Raw genomic sequence first — 18,092 nt, forward strand, 5'->3', positions numbered from 1 at the left:
CCCAAACCCATTCCCAGTATGGTCTAAGGGATCCCAGGTTGACCAGTTTCATACTGGGAGGGCACCAGTACAAACCAGTAAGGACTGGGAGCCACCCATGAGCTGCTAAAGCCTGTAACGGCAACTCCCAGTATAAACCAGTAAGGGTTCGTGCACCCCAACCCATTCCCAGTATAAACCAGTAAGGGTTCGTGCACCCAAACCCATTCCCAGTATGGTCTATGGGCTTTCCAATGTGGTCTAGTGGATCCTAGATTGACCAGTTTATACTGGGAGGGCACCAGTACAAACCAGTAAGGACTGGGAGCCACCCATGAGTCCCTAAAGCCTGTGGTGGCAGCTCCCAGTATAAACCAGTAAGGGTTTGTGCACCCCAACCCATTCCCAGTACACTCTAGTGGATCCTAGATTGACCAGTTTATACTGGGAGGGCACCAGTACAAACCAGTAAGGACTGGGAGCCGCCCATGAGCCACTGAGAGCCATGGCAGCAAATCCCAGTATAAACCAGTAAGGGTTCGTGCACCCAAACCCATTCCCAGTATGGTCTAAGGGATCCCAGTATGGTCTATGGGATCCCAGTATGCTCTATGGGATCCCAGTTTATACTGGGAGGGCACCAGTACAAACCAGTAAGGACTGGGAGCCGCCCCTGAGTCACTGAGAGCCATGGCAGCAAATCCCAGTATAAACCAGTAAGGGTTCGTGCACCCCAACCCATTCCCAGTATGGTCTAAGGGATCCCAGTATGGTCTATGGGCTCCCAGTTTATACTGGGAGGGCACCAGTACAAACCAGTAAGGACTGGGAGCCGCCCATGAGCTGCTAAAGCCTGTGGTGACAACTCCCAGTATAAACCAGTAAGGGTTCCTGCACCCCAACCCATTCCCAGTATGGTCTAAGGGATCCCAGGTTGACCAGTTTATACTGGGAGGGCACCAGTATAAACCAGTAAGGACTGGGAGCCGCCCATGAGCTGCTAAAGCCTGTAACAGCAACTCCCAGTATAAACCAGTAAGGGTTCGTGCACCCAAACCCATTCCCAGTACACTCTAGTGGATCCTAGATTTACCAGTTTCATACTGGGAGGGCACCAGTACAAACCAGTAAGGACTGGGAGCCGCCCATGAGCCACTGAGAGCCATAGCGGCAACTCCCAGTATAAACCAGTAAGGGTTCGTGCACCCCAACCCATTCCCAGTATGGTCTAAGGGATCCCAGTATGGTCTATGGGATCCCAGTTTATACTGGGAGGGCACCAGTATAAACCAGTAAGGACTGGGAGCCACCCATGAGCTGCTAAAGCCTGTAACAGCAACTCCCAGTATAAACCAGTAAGGGTTCGTGCACCCAAACCCATTCCCAGTATGGTCTATGGGCTTTCCAATGTGGTCTAGTGGATCCTAGATTGACCAGTTTATACTGGGAGGGCACCAGTACAAACCAGTAAGGACTGGGAGCCACCCATGAGTCCCCAAAGCCTGTGGTGGCAACTCCCAGTATAAACCAGTAAGGGTTCGTGCACCCAAACCCATCCCCAGTATGGTATAAGAGATCCCAGTATGGTCTAAGGGATGCCAGGTTGACCAGTTTCATACTGGGAGGGCACCAGTACAAACCAGTAAGGACTGGGAGCCGCCCATGAGCCACTGAGGGCTGTGGCAGCAACTCCCAGTATAAACCAGTAAGGGTTCGTGCACCCAAACCCATTCCCAGTATGATCTAAGGGATCCCAGGTTGAGCAGGTTTATACTGGGAGGGCACCAGTATAAACCAGTAAGGACTGGGAGGCACCCATGAGCCACTGAGAGCCATGGCAGCAAATCCCAGTATAAACCAGTAAGGGTTTCTTCACCCCAACCCATTCCCAGTATGGTCTATGGGATCCCAGTATGGTCTAGGGAGTCCCAGTATGGTCTATGGGATCCCAGTTTATACTGGGAGGGCACCAGTACAAACCAGTAAGGACTGGGAGCCGCCCATGAGCCACTGAGAGCCATGGCAGCAAATCCCAGTATAAACCAGTAAGGGTTTGTGCACCCCAAACCCATTCCCAGTATAAACCAGTAAGGGTTTGTGCACCCCAACCCATTCCCAGTATAAACCAGTAAGGGTTCCTGCACCCAAACCCATTCCCAGTATAAACCAGTAAGGGTTTGTGCACCCAAACCCATTCCCAGTATAAACCAGTAAGGGTTCGTGCACCCCAAACCCATTCCCAGTATAAACCAGTAAGGGTTCGTGCACCCAAACCCATTCCCAGTATAAACCAGTAAGCCCCAGTACATGCCAGGCCCCATCCCAGTATAAACCAGTACAAACCAGTAACCCCAAATCCCCATTTTCCCCATATTTTCCCCATTTTTAACCCATTTTTTCACCCATTTTTTCACCCAATTTTCACCTTTTCCTCCCTCCCAGTACAAACCAGTACAAACCAGTGACCCCCAGCACCTCCAGAGCCCATCCCAGTATAAACCAGTACAAACCAGTACAAACCAGTAACCCCAAATCTCCATTTTCCCCCGTATTTTCCCCATTTTTCACCCATTTTTCACCCAATTTTCACCCAATTTTCACCTTTTCCTCCCTCCCAGTACAAACCAGTACAAACCAGTGACCCCCAGCACCTCCAGAGCCCATCCCAGTATAAACCAGTACAAACCAGTAACCCCAAATCCCCATTTTCCCCCATTTTTCCCCCATATTTTCCCCATTTTTAACCCGTTTTTCACCCGATTTTCGCCATTTTTTCACCAATTTTCCCGCTTTTTTCCCCATTTCCCCCCTCCCAGTCCCTCCCAGTACAAACCAGTAACACCCAGCCCCATCCCAGTACAAACCAGTAACCCCAAATCCCCATATTTTCCCCATATTTTCCCCCATATTTTCTCAATTTTTAGCCCATTTTTCCCCCATATTTTCACCGATTTTCACCAATTTTCCCCATTTTTTCCCTCCCAGTACAAACCAGTAACCCCCAGCACCCTATCCCAGTATAACCCACTGATCCCAGAACGCCATCCCAATATAAACCAGTACAAACCAGTAACCCCAAATCCCCATTTCCCCCCCTTTTTCCCCCTATTTTTTTCAATTTTTAACCCATTTTCCCCATATTTCACCTGATTTTCCCCATTTTTCCCCCGTTTTTTCCCCATTTCCCCTCCCAGTCCCTCCCAGTACAAACCAGTAACCCCAAATCCCCATTTCCCCCCATACTTCCCCCTTATTTTCCCCATTTTCCCCCATTTTTCCCCCATTTTTTTACCCGATTTTCCCCATTTTTTCCCCATTTTTCCCCATTTTTTTCACCCTATTTTCACCAATTTTTCACCATTTTTTCCCGATATTTTCCCCCATTTTTCCCCATTTTTTCACCCAATTTTCACCCATATTTCCCTCATTTTTCCCTCATATTTCCCCCATATTTTCTCAATTTTTAACCCATTTTTCCCCCATATTTTCCCCATTTTTAACCCGATTTTCCCCCATATTTCCCCCTTGTTTTCCCCCATTTTTCCCCCATATTTTCCCCAATTTTCCCCCATATTTTCCCCATTTTTTCCTCATTTCCCCTCCCAGTCCCTCCCAGTACAAACCAGTAACCTGAAATCCCCATTTCCCCCCATATTTCCCCATTTTCCCCCATTTTTCCCTCATATTTTCCCCCATATTTTCTCAATTTTTAATCCATTCTTCCCTCGTATTTCCCCCTTATTTTCCCCATTTTTAATCCGTTTTTCCCCCATATTTTCTCAATTTTTAACCCATTTTTCCCTCATATTTTCCCCATTTTTCACCCGATTTTCGCCATTTTTTCCCCATTTTTCCCCTCCCAGTCCCTCCCAGTACAAACCAGTAACCCCAAATCCCCATTTTCCCCCATATTTCCCCCTTATTTTCCCTCATATTTTCCCCATTTTCCCCCCATATTTCCCCCATATTTTCCCCATTTTCCCCCATTTTTCCCCCATATTTCCCCCATTTTTCACCTGATTTCCCCCATTTTTTTACCTGATTTTCACCATTTTTTCACCATTTTTCCCCCGTTTTTCCCCATTTTTTCACCTGATTTTCACCATTTTTTCACCATTTTTCCCCCATATTTTCCCCCATTTTTCCCCCGTATTTTCTCCATTTTTTCCCCATTTTTTCCCCATTTTTTCACCATTTTTCCCCATTTTTTCACCATTTTTTCCCCATTTTTTCCCCATTTTTTCCCCATTTTTTCCCCAATTTTCTCCATTTTTTCCCCATTTTTTCACCATTTTTCCCCGATATTTTCCCCATTTTCCCCCAATTTTTCCCCATATTTTCCCCATTTTTCACCCCATTTTCACCATTTTTTCACCATTTTTTCCCCATTTCCCCCCCAGTCCCTCCCAGTCCCTCCCAGTACAAACCAGTAACCCCAAATCCCCATTTCCCCCCATATTTTCTCAATTCCCCCCCATTTTCCCCTCATATTTCCCCATTTTTCTCTCACATTTCCCCCATATTTTCCCCATTTTTCACCCGATTTTCGCCATTTTTTCCCCCATTTTCCCCCACATTTCCCTCATATTTTCCCCCGTATTTCCCCATTTTTCACCCGATTTTCCCCATTTTTTCACCATTTTTTCCCCATTTTTTCCCCGTTTTTTCCCCCTCCCAGTCCCTCCCAGTCCCTCCCAGTCCCTCCCAGTCTCCCCAGTCTCCCCAGTGGCACTCACAGTTGCGCGGATCGGCCGCCAGCAGGCGCTCGCACAGCGCCAGCCCCTCCTGCCCACCAGGGGGCGCCCACAGCCAGCCCCAATTCCCCATCCCAGTACAAACCAGTACAGACCAGTACAAACCAGTGACCCCATCCCCATCCCAGTACAAACCAGTACAGACCAGTGACGCCAAATCCCCATCCCAGTACAGACCAGTACAGACCAGTGACCCCATCCCCATCCCAGTACAAACCAGTACAGACCAGTACAAACCAGTGACACCCAGCCCCAATTCCCCATCCCAGTACAAACCAGTACAGACCAGTGACCCCACCCCCATCCCAGTACAGACCAGTACAAACCAGTGACACCCAGCCCCATCCCAGTACAGACCAGTGACCCCAAATCCCCATATTTCCCCCATTTTCCCCCATTTTTCCCTCATATTTTTCCCATTTTTAACCCGATTTTCACCATTTTTTCTCCTGATTTTCCCCAATTTTTCACCCAATTTTCGCCATTTTTTCACCATTTTTCCCCCATATTTTCACCCATATTTCCCCCATTTTTAACCTGATTTTCCCCCATATTTCCCCCATTTTCCCCATTTTTCCCCCATTTTTCACCTGATTTTCCCCATTTTTTCACCATTTTTTCCCCATTTTTTCCCCATTTTTTCACGTGATTTTCACCATTTTTCCCCCATATTTTCCCCCATATTTCCCCCATTTTTCTCTCATATTTCCCCCATATTTTCCCCATTTTTAATCCATTTTTCCCCCATATTTTCCCCATTTTTTCACCATTTTTTCCCCATTTTCCCCCGTTTTTTCCCCATTTTCCCCTCCCAGTATAACCCAGTGATCCCAGAACCCCACCCCAGTACAAACCAGTAACCCCAAATCCCCATTTCCCCCCATATTTTCTCAATTTCCCCCCATATTTCCCTCATTTTTCCCTCATATTTCCCCCATATTTTCTCAATTTTTAACCTGATTTTCCCCCATATTTCCCCCATTTTTCCCCCATATTTTCCCCATTTTTCGCCCGATTTTCACCATTTTTTCACCGATTTTCCCCGTTTTTTCCCCATTTCCCCCTCCCAGTCCCTCCCAGTCCCTCCCAGTCCCTCCCAGTCCCTCCCAGTCTCCCCAGTCTCCCCAGTGGCACTCACAGTTGCGCGGATCGGCCGCCAGCAGGCGCTCGCACAGCGCCAGCCCCTCCTGCCCACCAGGGGGCGCCCACAGCCAGCCCAATTCCCCAGACCAGTACAGACCAGTACAGACCAGTGACCCCAGCCCCAATTCCCCATCCCAGTACAAACCAGTACAAACCAGTGACACCCAGCCCCAATTCCCCATCCCCAGTACAAACCAGTGACCCCATCCCCATCCCAGTACAAACCAGTAACTCCAAATCCCCATATTTCCCCCATTTTCCCCCATATTTTCCCCTTTTTCCCCCATATTTTCCCCATTTTTCCCCCAATTTTCCCCCAATTTTCCCCCATATTTTCCCCATATTTTCCCAATTTTCCCCCATTTTTCCCCATATTTTCCCCATTTTTCCCCCAATTTTTTCCCAATTTTCCCCCATATTTTCCCCATTTCCCCCCATATTTTTCTCATATTTCCCCCATATTTCCTCCATATTTTCTCAATTTTTAACCCATTTTTCCCCCTTATTTTCCCCCATTTTTCCCCATATTTCCCTCATATTTTCCCCATAATTTCCCCATTTTTCACCCGATTTTCTCCATTTTTTCGCCATTCCCCTCCCAGTCCCTCCCAGTACAAACCAGTAACCCCAAATCCCATTTTCCCCCATATTTCCCTCATTTCCCCTCATATTTTCCCCATTTCCCCCCATATTTCCCCCATATTTCCCCATTTTTCACCTGATTTTCCCCATTTTTTTACCCGATTTTCACCATTTTTTCACCTGATTTTCCCCATTTTTTACCCGATTTTCGCCATTTTTTCACCATTTTTTCCCCATATTTTCCCCATTTTTCCCCATTTTCCCCCATATTTTCCCCATATTTTCCCCATTTTTCACCCAATTTTCACCATTTTTTCCCCATTTTTCCCCCATATTTCCCCCATTTTTCACCCGATTTTCCCCATTTTTTCATCATTTTTCCCCCATTTTTCCCCATTTCCCCTCCCAGTCCCTCCCAGTCCCTCCCAGTCCCTCCCAGTATAACCCAGTCTCCCCAGTCTCCCCAGTGGCACTCACAGTTGCGCGGGTCGGCCGCCAGCAGGCGCTCGCACAGCGCCAGCCCCTCCTGCCCACCAGGGGGCGCCCACAGCCAGCCCCAATTCCCCACCCCAGTACAAACCAGTACAGACCAGTGACACCCAGCCCCATCCCAGTACAAACCAGTGACCCATCCCCATCCCAGTACAAACCAGTAACCTCAAATCCCCATATTTCCCCCATATTTTGCCCATTTTCCCCCATTTTCCCCCATATTTCCCCATTTTTCACCATTTTTTCCCCATTTTTTCCCGATTTTTTCCCATATTTCCCCATTTTTTCACCATTTTTTCACCCAATTTTTGCCATTTTTTTACCATTTTTTCCCCATATTTTCACCCATATTTCCCTCATATTTCCCCATATTTCCTCCATATTTTCTCAATTTTTAACCCATTTTTCCCCCATATTTCCCCCTTTTTTCCCCCATTTTCCCCCATATTTTCCTCATATTTTCCCCCATATTTTCCCCATATTTCCCCCATTTTTCCCTCATATTTTCCCCATTTTTCACCCGATTTTCACCATTTTTCCCCCGTTTTTTCCCCATTCCCCCTCCCAGTCCCTCCCAGTCCCTCCCAGTATAACCCAGTCCCTCCCAGTCTCCCCAGTCTCCCCAGTATCACTCACAGTTGCGCGGGTCGGCCGCCAGCAGGCGCTCGCACAGCGCCAGCCCCTCCTGCCCACCAGGGGGCGCCCACAGCCAGCCCCAATTCCCATCCCAGTACAAACCAGTACAGACCAGTACAGACCAGTACAGAGCAGTGACCCCATCCCCATCCCAGTACAGACCAGTACAGACCAGTAACACCCAGCCCCACCCCAGTACAGACCAGTGACACCCAGCCCCAATTCCCCATCCCAGTACAAACCAGTACAAACCAGTGACACCCAGCCCATCCCAGTACAGACCAGTACAAACCAGTGACACCCAGCCCCAATTCCCCATCCCAGTACAAACCAGTACAGACCAGTGACCCCACCCCCATCCCAGTACAGACCAATGACCCCATCCCCACCCCAGTACAGACCAGTACAAACCAGTGACACCCAGCCCCGCCCCAGTACAAACCAGTACAAACCAGTAACACCCAGCCCCATCCCAGTACAAACCAGTGACACCCAGCCCCATCCCAGTACAAACCAGTGACACCCAGCCCCACCCAGTACAAACCAGTAACCCCAAATCCCCATATTTCCCCCATATTTCCCCCGTTTTTCCCCCATATTTCCCCATTTTTTCCCCATTTTTTCCCCATTTTTTTTGCCATTTTTTCCCCATTTTTCCCCCATTTTCCCCTCCCAGTCCCTCCCAGTACAAACCAGTAACCCCAAATCCCCATTTTTCCCCATATTTCCCCCATTTTTCCCCCATATTTTCTCAATTTTTCCCCATATTTCCCCCATTTTTAACCCAATTTTCCCCCATATTTTCCCAATTTTTAACCCTATTTTCCCTCATATTTCCCCCTTATTTTCCCCATTTTTCACCCATTTTTCACCATTTTTTCCCCATTTTTTCCCCATTTTTCCCCTCCCAGTCCCTCCCAGTATAACCCAGTAACCCCAAATCCCCATTTCCCCCATAGTTCCCCCTATTTCCCTCATATTTCCCCCATATTTTCACCCATATTTCCCCCATTTTTAACCCAATTTTCCCCATATTTCCCCATATTTTCCCCCATTTTTCCCCCACATTTCCCCCATTTTTCACCTGATTTTCCCCATTTTTTACCCGATTTTCTCCATTTTTTCACCTGATTTTCGCCATTTTTCCCCCATATTTTTAACCCATATTTCCCCCATTTTTCCCCATATTTCCCCCATTTTTAATCCATTTTTCCCCATATTTCTCCCATTTTTCACCCATATTTCCCCCATATTTTCCCCATTTTTCACCCGATTTTCACCCGATTTTCACCATTTTTTCACCCAATTTTCCCCGTTTTTTCCCCGTTTTTTCCCCATTTCCCCCTCCAGTCCCTCCCAGTACAAACCAGTAACCCCAAATCCCCATTTCCCCCCATATTTTCTCAATTTCTCCCATATTTTCCCTCATTTTTCCCTCATATTTTCTCAATTTTTAACCCATTTTTCCCTCATATTTCTCCCGTTTTTCCCTCATATTTCCCCCATTTTTAACCCATTTTTCCCCCATATTTTCCCCATTTTTTTCCCCATTTTTTCCCCGTTTTTTCCCCGTTTTTCCCCATTTCCCCTCCAGTATAACCCAGTCCCTCCCAGTACAAACCAGTAACCCCAAATCCCCATTTTCCCTCCATTTTTCCCCCATATTTTCCCCATTTTCCCCCATTTTTCCCCCATATTTCCCCATTTTTCACCCGATTTTCCCCATTTTTTCACCCAATTTTCCCCATTTTTCCCCCATTTTTCTCCCGTTTTTTCCCCATATTTTCCCCCATATTTCCCTCATTTTTCCCTCATATTTTCCCCCATATTTTCTCAATTTTTACACCCAATTTTCCCCATATTTTCCCCCGTATTTCCCCCATATTTTCCCCATTTTTCCCCCATATTTTCCCCATTTTTAATCTGTTTTTCCCCCATATTTTCCCCATTTTTCCCTCCCAGTACAAACCAGTACAAACCAGTACAAACCAGTAATTCCAAATCCCCATTTCCCCCATATTTTCCCCATTATTTCCCCATTTTCCCCCATTTTTCCCCTCATATTTTCCCCATTTTTCACCCGATTTTCCCCATTTTTCCCCCGTTTTTTCCCCATTCCCCCTCCCAGTCCCTCCCAGTCCCTCCCAGTCCCTCCCAGTCCCTCCCAGTATCCCCAGTCTCCCCAGTATCACTCACAGTTGCGCGGATCGGCCGCCAGCAGGCGCTCGCACAGCGCCAGCCCCTCCTGCCCACCAGGGGGCGCCCACACCCAGCCCCAATTCCCCATCCCAGTACAAACCAGTACAGACCAGTGACCCCATCCCCATCCCAGTACAAACCAGTACAAACCAGTGACCCCATCCCCATCCCAGTACAAACCAGTAACCCCAAAACCCCATTTCCCCCATATTTCCCTCATATTTCCCCCATATTTTCCCCATTTTTCACCTGATTTTCGCCATTTTTTCACCATTTTTCCCCGTTTTTTCCCCATTTCCCCCTCCCAGTCCCTCCCAGTATAACCCAGTGATCCCAGAACCTCATCCCAGTACTAACCAGTATAAACCAGTAACCCCAAATCCCCATTTCTCCCATATTTCCCCCATTTTTAACCCGATTTTCCCCATATTTTCCCCATTTTTCTCTCACATTTCCCTCATATTTTCCCCATTTTTAATCTGTTTTTCCCCCATATTCTCCCCATTTTTCACCCAATTTCCACCATTGTTCTCATTTTTTTCCCCATTTTCCCCTCCCAGTCCCGCCCAGTATAACCCAGTAACCCTAGGATCCCATCCCAGTACAAACCAGTAACCCCAAATCCACATTTTCCCCCATATTTCCCCCATTTTCCCCTCATTTTCCTCCCATATTTCCCCCATTTCCCCCATATATCCCCCTTATTTTCCCCCCATATTTTCTCAATTTTTCCCCATTTTCCCCCATTTTTCCCCATTTTTCACCTGATTTTCCCCATTTTTTTACCCGATTTTCCCCATTTTTTCACCATTTTTTCCTCATTTTTTCACCCAATTTTCGCCATTTTTTCACCATTTTCCCCCATTTTTTCACCATTTTTTCCCCATTTTTTCACCATTTTTCCCCCATATTTTCCCCATTTTCCCCCCATATTTTCCCCATTTTTCCCCCATATTTTTCCCATTTTTTACCTGATTTTCTCCATTTTTTCACCTGATTTTCGCCATTTTTCCCCCATATTTTTAACCCATATTTCCCCCATTTTTCCCCATATTTCCCCCATTTTTTCCCTCATATTTTCCCCATTTTCCCCATTTTCCCCATTTTTCCCCCATTTTTCCCCCACTTTTCCCCATTTTTCACCCGATTTTCGCCATTTTTTCACCGATTTTCCCCATTTTTTCCCCGTTTTTTCCCCATTTTTTCCCCATTTTCCCCCATTTTTTCCCCATTTTCCCCCATTTTTCCCCATTTTTTCCCCATATTTTCCCCCATATTTTCCCCCATTTTTTCCTCATTTTCCCCCTCCCAGTCCCTCCCAGTATAACCCAGTAACCCCAGGATCCCACCCCAGTACAAACCAGTAACCCCAAATCCCCATTTTCCCCCCATATTTTCTCCCATATTTCCCCCATTTTCCCCTCATATTTTCTCAATTTTTAACCCGATTTTCCCCCATATTTCCCCCATATTTTCCCCCACATTTCCCCCATTTTTCCCCCATATTTTCCCCGTTTTTCACCCGATTTTCCCCATTTTTTCACCATTTTTCCCCCGTTTTTTCCCCATTTCCCCTCCCAGTCCAACCCAGTCCCTCCCAGTCCCTCCCAGTCCCTCCCAGTATCCCCAGTCTCCCCAGTATCACTCACAGTTGCGCGGATCGGCCGCCAGCAGGCGCTCGCACAGCGCCAGCCCCTCCTGCCCACCAGGGGGCGCCCACACCCAGCCCCAATTCCCCACCCCAGTACAAACCAGTACAAACCAGTAACCCCAAATCCCCATTTTTCCCCCATATTTCCCCCATATTTTCCCCATTTTCCCCCATTTTTTCCCCATATTTTCCCCATTTTTAACCCAATTTTCACCATTTTTTCCCCATTTTTCCCCCATATTTTCCCCCATATTTCCCTCATTTTTCCCTCATATTTCCCCCATATTTTCTCAATTTTTAACCCATTTTTTCCCCATTTTTAACCCAATTTTCCCCATTTTTTCCCCGTTTTTCCCCATTTTTTCACCCAATTTTCGCCATTTTTTCACCATTTTTCCCCATTTTTTCCCCTTTTTTCCCCATTTTTTCCCCATTTTTTCACCATTTTTCCCCCATATTTCCCTCATTTTTCCCTCATATTTCCCCCCATATTTTCTCAATTTTTAACCTGATTTTCCCTCATATTTCCCCCTATTTTCCCCCATATTTCCCCCATTTTTCACCCAATTTTCACCATTTTTTCGCCATTTTTTCGCCATTTTTTTCGCCATTTTTTCCCCATTCCCCCTCCCAGTCCCTCCCAGTCTCCCCAGTCTCCCCAGTGGCACTCACAGTTGCGCGGATCGGCCGCCAGCAGGCGCTCGCACAGCGCCAGCCCCTCCTGCCCACCAGGGGGCGCTGCCGTGCCCTGTGCCAGCAGCCAGGCCCGGTGGTGCCAGGCCCCGTAGGACTTGGGGTTCACTGCCAGGCACTGCGCCACCAGCGCCAGCTCCGAGGGCACCCTGGAACCAGTACGGACCAGTATGGACCAGTATGGACCAGTATGGACCAGTGTAAGCAGAAAAAACCCCGAAAAAATCCCATTTTTGGGTCATTTTTTGAGCATTTTTTACCATTTTAAAGCCCCAAATCCACTCCCAGTTCATCCCAATCCCAGTACAAACCAGTATAAACCAGTATGGACCAGTATGGACCGGTAAAAGCAGAAAAAACCCCGAAAAAATCCCATTTTTCGGTCATTTTTTCCCATTTTACAGCCCCAAATCTGCTCCCAGTTCATCCCAATCCCAGTACAAACCAGTATGGACCAGTGTGGACCAGTAAAAGCAGAAAAACCCCAAAAAAATCCCATTTTTTGATCATTTTTTACCCTTTTTTGCCATTTTAAAGCCTCAAATCCACTCCCAATTCATCCCAATCCCAGTACAAACCAGTATAGACCAGTACAAACCAGTATGGACCGGTATGGAACAGTAAAGGCAGAAAAAACCCCAAAAAAATCCCATTTTTTGATCATTTTTTGCCCATTTTTCACCATTTTAGAGCCCCAAATCCACTCCCAGTTCATCCCAATCCCAGTATAAACCAGTATAAACCAGTATGGACCGGTATGGAACAGGAAAAGCAGAAAAAACCCCGAAAAAATCCCATTTTTGGGTCATTTTTTGAGCATTTTTTACCATTTTTTGCCATTTTAAAGCCTCAAGTCCACTCCCAATTCATCCCAACCCCAGTATAAACCAGTATAAACCAGTATGGACCCGGTATGGAACAGAGGAAAGTAGCAAAAAAAACCCCGAAAAAATCCCATTTTTGGGTCATTTTTTCCCATTTTTCACCATTTTCAGCCCAAATCCGCTCCCAGTTCATCCCAATCCCAGTACAAACCAGTATGGACCAGTATAAACCAGTATGGACCGGTATGGACCGGTATAGGCAGAAAAAACCCCAAAAAAATCCCATTTTTGGGTCATTTTTTGAGCATTTTTCACCATTTTTCAGCCCCAAATCTGCTCCCAGTTCATCCCAATCCCAGTATAAACCAGTATGGACCAGTATGGACCAGTATGAGCGTATGGAAGGAAAAGCAGAAAAAACCCCGAAAAAAATCCCATTTTTGGGTCATTTTTTGAGCATTTTTCGCCATTTTAGAGCCCCAAATCCGCTCCCAGTTCATCCATCCAGTAACACCAGTATAAACCAGTACATACCAGTACAAACCAGTATACGCCAGTATAAAGAAAACAGAAAACCCGAAAAAATCCATTTTGTCATTTGAGCATTTTTACCATTTTAGCCCAAATCCACCCAGTTCATCCCAATCCCAGTATAAACCAGTAAAACCAGTATAAACCAGTATGGACCAGTATGGAACCAGTATGGACCAGTATGAACCAGTAAGGTGCAAAAACAAAAAAAATTTGAAAAACATTAAAAACCAGTATTAAACCAGTAAAACCAGTATGATCCAGTATACCAGTATAAACCAGTATAACCAGTATACAGTATAAAACCAGTACCAACCAGTAAAACCAGTTAAACCAGTATAACCAGTAAAACAGTAAAAAACAGTAAAAACAGTAAACCAGTCATAACCAGTCAAACCAGTACAAACCAGTAAACCATATGGACCAGTACAACCATATAAACCAGCCAAACCAGTAAACCAGTTAAACCAGTATAAACCAACCAAACCAGTCAAACCAGTAACCCAAACCATCCAACTAGCAAACCAGTCAAACCAGTCCAAACCAGACAAACCAGTATAACCAAATAACCAGTATAAACCAGTACCAAACCAATCAAACCAGTACAAACCAGTAACACCAGTATAACCAGTATAAACCAGTAACAAACACCAACTGTAAAACCAGCCCAAACCCCAATCCAAACCAGTCCAAACCAGTCCAAACCAGTCCAAACCAGCCCAAACCAGTACAAACCAGTCCAAACCAGTCCAAACCAGTCCAAACCAGTACAAACCAGTACAAACCAGTATAACCAGTACGCACCAGTCCCCTCCCAGTTCTCCCAGTGCTCGCCGTCTCCGGTTCCAGCAGGTGCCCACGTCGGGGTTGGCCGCCAGCACCGAGCCCGTCAGCGCCAGCACCTGGGCGGGGGGCGCGCCCTGAAACCAGTACAAACCAGTATAAACCAGTATGGACCAGTACGGACCAGTATGGACCAGTGAAAGCAGAAAAAACCCCGAAAAAATCCCATTTTTGGGTCATTTTTTGCCCATTTTTCACCATTTTAGAGCCCCAAATCCACTCCCAGTTCATCCCAATCCCAGTATAAACCAGTACAAACCAGTGACATGACCAGTACAAACCAGTATGGACCAGTATGAGAACCGAAAAATCCCATTTGGGCACATTTTATATGAGCCCAAATCCACTCCCAGTTCATCCCAATCCCAGTATAAACCAGTATAAACCAGTACAAACCAGTACAGACCAGTATGGACCAGTATGGACCAGTACAAACCAGTAAGATCCATGCCAACCATTAAAGCTCAAATTCCCAGTTATGCCCATCTATAACCATGTTAGAGACACCGAAATCCATCCTCCCAGTACAATCCAGTAACAAACCGTACAACCAGTAATGCCCCCCAGTTCATCCCAGTATGGTCCCAGTCCCCTCCCAGTATAAACCAGTATGGCCCAGTGACCTCCCAGTAACCCCAAACCCCTCCCAGTACAAACCAGTAACCCCAAACCCCAAACCAGTACAAACCAGTAACCCCAGAGCCCATCCCAGTACAAACCAGTAACCCAGAGCCCATCCAGTACAAACAGTAACCCAAACCCCCAGTACAAACCAGTAACCCCAAACCCTCCCAGTACAAACCAGTAACCCAGAACCCTCCCAGTACAAACCAGTAACTCCAACCCCTCCCAGTATAAACAGTAACCCCAGACCCTCCAGTATAAACCAGTAACCCAAACCCCATCCAGTACAAACCAGTAACCCAAACCCCAACCAGTACAAACCAGTAACCCAAACTCAGTACAAACCAGTAACCCCAACCCCTCCCAGTACAAACCAGTAACCCCAACCCCTACAGTACAAACCAGTAACCCAGAGCCAAACCAGTAACCCAGACCCAAACCAGTAACCCCAGAGCCGCACCAGTAAACAGTAACCCAACCCGAAACCATAAACCAGAGACCAGTATAAACCAGTATAAACCAGTATAAACCAGTACCCCCAGTAAGGCGTCCATGGCCTCCCGGTAGTGCCTCAGTTTCTCCTCGCGCTGCCGCCGCCGCGCCGCGTCCGGGGGGCGGAGCTTGAGCCGCCCGTGCTGGGACAAACTGGGATGGACTGGGATGGACTGGGAATGGGGCTGGGAGGGACTGGGAGGGACTGGGATGGACTGGGATGGGACTGGAATGGGCTGGGGACGGATGGACTGGATGGACGGATGGACTGGGATACTGGGATGGACTGGGATGGGACTGGGATGGACTGGGATGGCTGGAGGACTGGGATATACGGGAGGCTGGGATGGACTGGGATGGACTGGGATGGACTGGGAATGGGGCTGGGGGACTGGGAGGGACTGGGATATGACTGGGATGGACTGGGAGGGACTGGGATGGACTGGGATGGACTGGGATGGACTGGGATGGACTGGGAATGGGGCTGGGAGGGACTGGGATGGACTGGGATGGACTGGGAATGGACTGGGAGGGACTGGGATGGGACTGGGAAGGGACTGGGATATACTGGGAGAAACTGGGAATGGACTGGGAATGGGACTGGGATATACTGGGATGGACTGGGATGGACTGGGAGAGACTGGGAATGGGACTGGGAGGACTGGGATGGACTGGGATGGACTGGAGGACTGGAGTACTGGAGGACTGGATGGACTGGGAGGATGGACTGGGAGGACTGGGATGGACTGGGATGGACTGGGAATGGGCTGGGAGGGGCTGGGAGGACTGGGAGGACTGGGAGGGACTGGGATAACTGGGTATACTGGGATAACTGGGAATGGGGCTGGAGGGACTGGGAGGGACTGGGATGGACTGGTGGAGGTATACCATGGCTGGAATACTGGGGGACTGGAGGGACTGGGATATACTGGGATGGACTGGGATATACTGGGAGGGGCTGGGATATACTGGGAGGGACTGGGATGGACTAGGATTTACTGGGATATACTGGGATGGACTGGGAATGGGCTGGGATGACTGGGAGGGACTGGGATGGACTGGGAACTGGGAGGACTGGGATGACTGGGTATACTGGGAGGGACTGGGAGGGACTGGGAATACTGGGATGACTGGGATGGACTGGGATGGACTGGGAGGACTGGGATGGACTGGGAGGACTGGGCCTGGATGACTGGGATATACTGGGAGGGGCTGGGATACTGGGAGGACTGGGAGTATCTGGGCCATACTGGGACAACTGGGAGGGGAGGCCATACTGGAGGAGGGGACTGGTCCATACTGGGAGGGACTGGGAGGGGACTGGGCCATACTGGGATGAACTGGGAGGGGACTGGGCCATACTGGGAGGGACTGGGATCAAACTGGGACGTTCCTGACCCATACTGGGCTGAACTGGGATGGACTGGGAATGGGACTGGGACAGACTGGGATCAAACTGGGAGGGACTGGGAGGGGACTGGTTTATACTGGGAGGGACTGGGATTGGACTGGCTTATACTGGGATGGACTGGGATCAAACTGGGAGGGACTGGGCCGTACTGGGATGAACTGGGACCGGCCGGTTCCATTCCTACGCCCGCGGGGGGGTCAGGGAGGGGTTCGGGCCCGGCCGGTTCCATTCCCACCCAAGGGGGGGAGGGGAGGGGGGAGTCGTTCCCTCACCATTTCCTCAGCTGAGCGCGGGGCGATCCGGGACCTGCGGGCGACACCGGAGCTCAGGGCAGTCCCGGCGGATCCCGGGGCTTTCCCGGTGATGCCGATCCCGGTGGGATTTCCCCCTCCCGCCCCTTCCTTCCCGCCATGCCGGTACTCACCGGAGAAGCGGTGGCGGCGGCTGCTGAGGGCGGCGCGCGGGGGCTGCCGGGAATGGCGGCGCCGCGGGGCACGCTGGGATATACCGAGGCACAAAAGCGGCCGCGCCCTTGTGGCCTGGGCGGCGCGCGCGGGGCATGCTGGGATATACCGAGGCACAGAAGCGGCCGCGCCCCCGTTGCCTGGGCGGCGCGCGCGGGGCATGCTGGGATATACCGAGGCAAACCGCGCGGCGCCATGCTGTGCGGTGAGGCGTCAGGACGGGTTTGGGACCGGAGAACATCTGGAGAACTTCTGGAAACTTCTGGAAACGGCTGGAAAACGGCGCAAAACCAGCCGGGAACAGCTGGAAAAGGCTCCGGCCACTCTGTCCTGGGGATGGCCGGCGGTCTCTCCATGGGCCGTCAAAGGGGAAAAGGCCTTGATGACCACTGGACACTGATGCACAAAAGGCCTCATCCACCACTGCTGGACACTCAAGGGAGCAGCAATGGTCATTGATGGCCATGAGTGACCATCAGTGACCATCAGTGACCATCAATGAACATTACATGGCGTTGATGATCATTGATGGTCATCAGTGGTCAGCAGTGGTTGTGAATGACCACTAATGGTCATCAATGACCATCAGTGACAATCAACAGCTCTGAATGACCACTAATGGTCATCTAGGACCATCAGTGACCGTCAATGATCATTGATGACCATCAACGGCCATGAATGACCACTGAAACCCCCGCGCCCCATAGAGAATCATTAGAACCCATAGAGCCCCATTACAAACGCGCATACAACTCCCATCAGCCCTCGCGCCCC

At 48.7% G+C, this 18,092-nt stretch overlaps 1 protein-coding gene across 1 annotated transcript in view; it reads right to left on the reverse strand.

Moving 5' to 3' along the window:
* RABGGTA (Rab geranylgeranyltransferase subunit alpha) overlaps nucleotides 1-17,331 on the reverse strand; it is a 30,980-nt gene extending 13,649 nt beyond the window's left edge. Inside the window, exons 1-5 of the mRNA XM_064701288.1 lie at nucleotides 17,279-17,331; nucleotides 17,127-17,160; nucleotides 15,488-15,586; nucleotides 14,289-14,404; nucleotides 12,109-12,278 (exon numbers count right to left, since the gene is read on the reverse strand). Coding sequence (XP_064557358.1) covers nucleotides 12,109-12,278; nucleotides 14,289-14,404; nucleotides 15,488-15,586; nucleotides 17,127-17,129 — 388 coding nt within the window. The 5' untranslated portion in view covers nucleotides 17,130-17,160; nucleotides 17,279-17,331. The remainder of the gene's footprint in view (nucleotides 1-12,108; nucleotides 12,279-14,288; nucleotides 14,405-15,487; nucleotides 15,587-17,126; nucleotides 17,161-17,278) is intronic.
* Nucleotides 17,332-18,092: the final 761 nt, after the last annotated feature.

The sequence above is a fragment of the Zonotrichia leucophrys genome, unplaced genomic scaffold (genome assembly GCF_028769735.1).
Source record: "Zonotrichia leucophrys gambelii isolate GWCS_2022_RI unplaced genomic scaffold, RI_Zleu_2.0 Scaffold_469_39691, whole genome shotgun sequence".
Lineage (NCBI taxonomy): Eukaryota > Metazoa > Chordata > Aves > Passeriformes > Passerellidae > Zonotrichia > Zonotrichia leucophrys.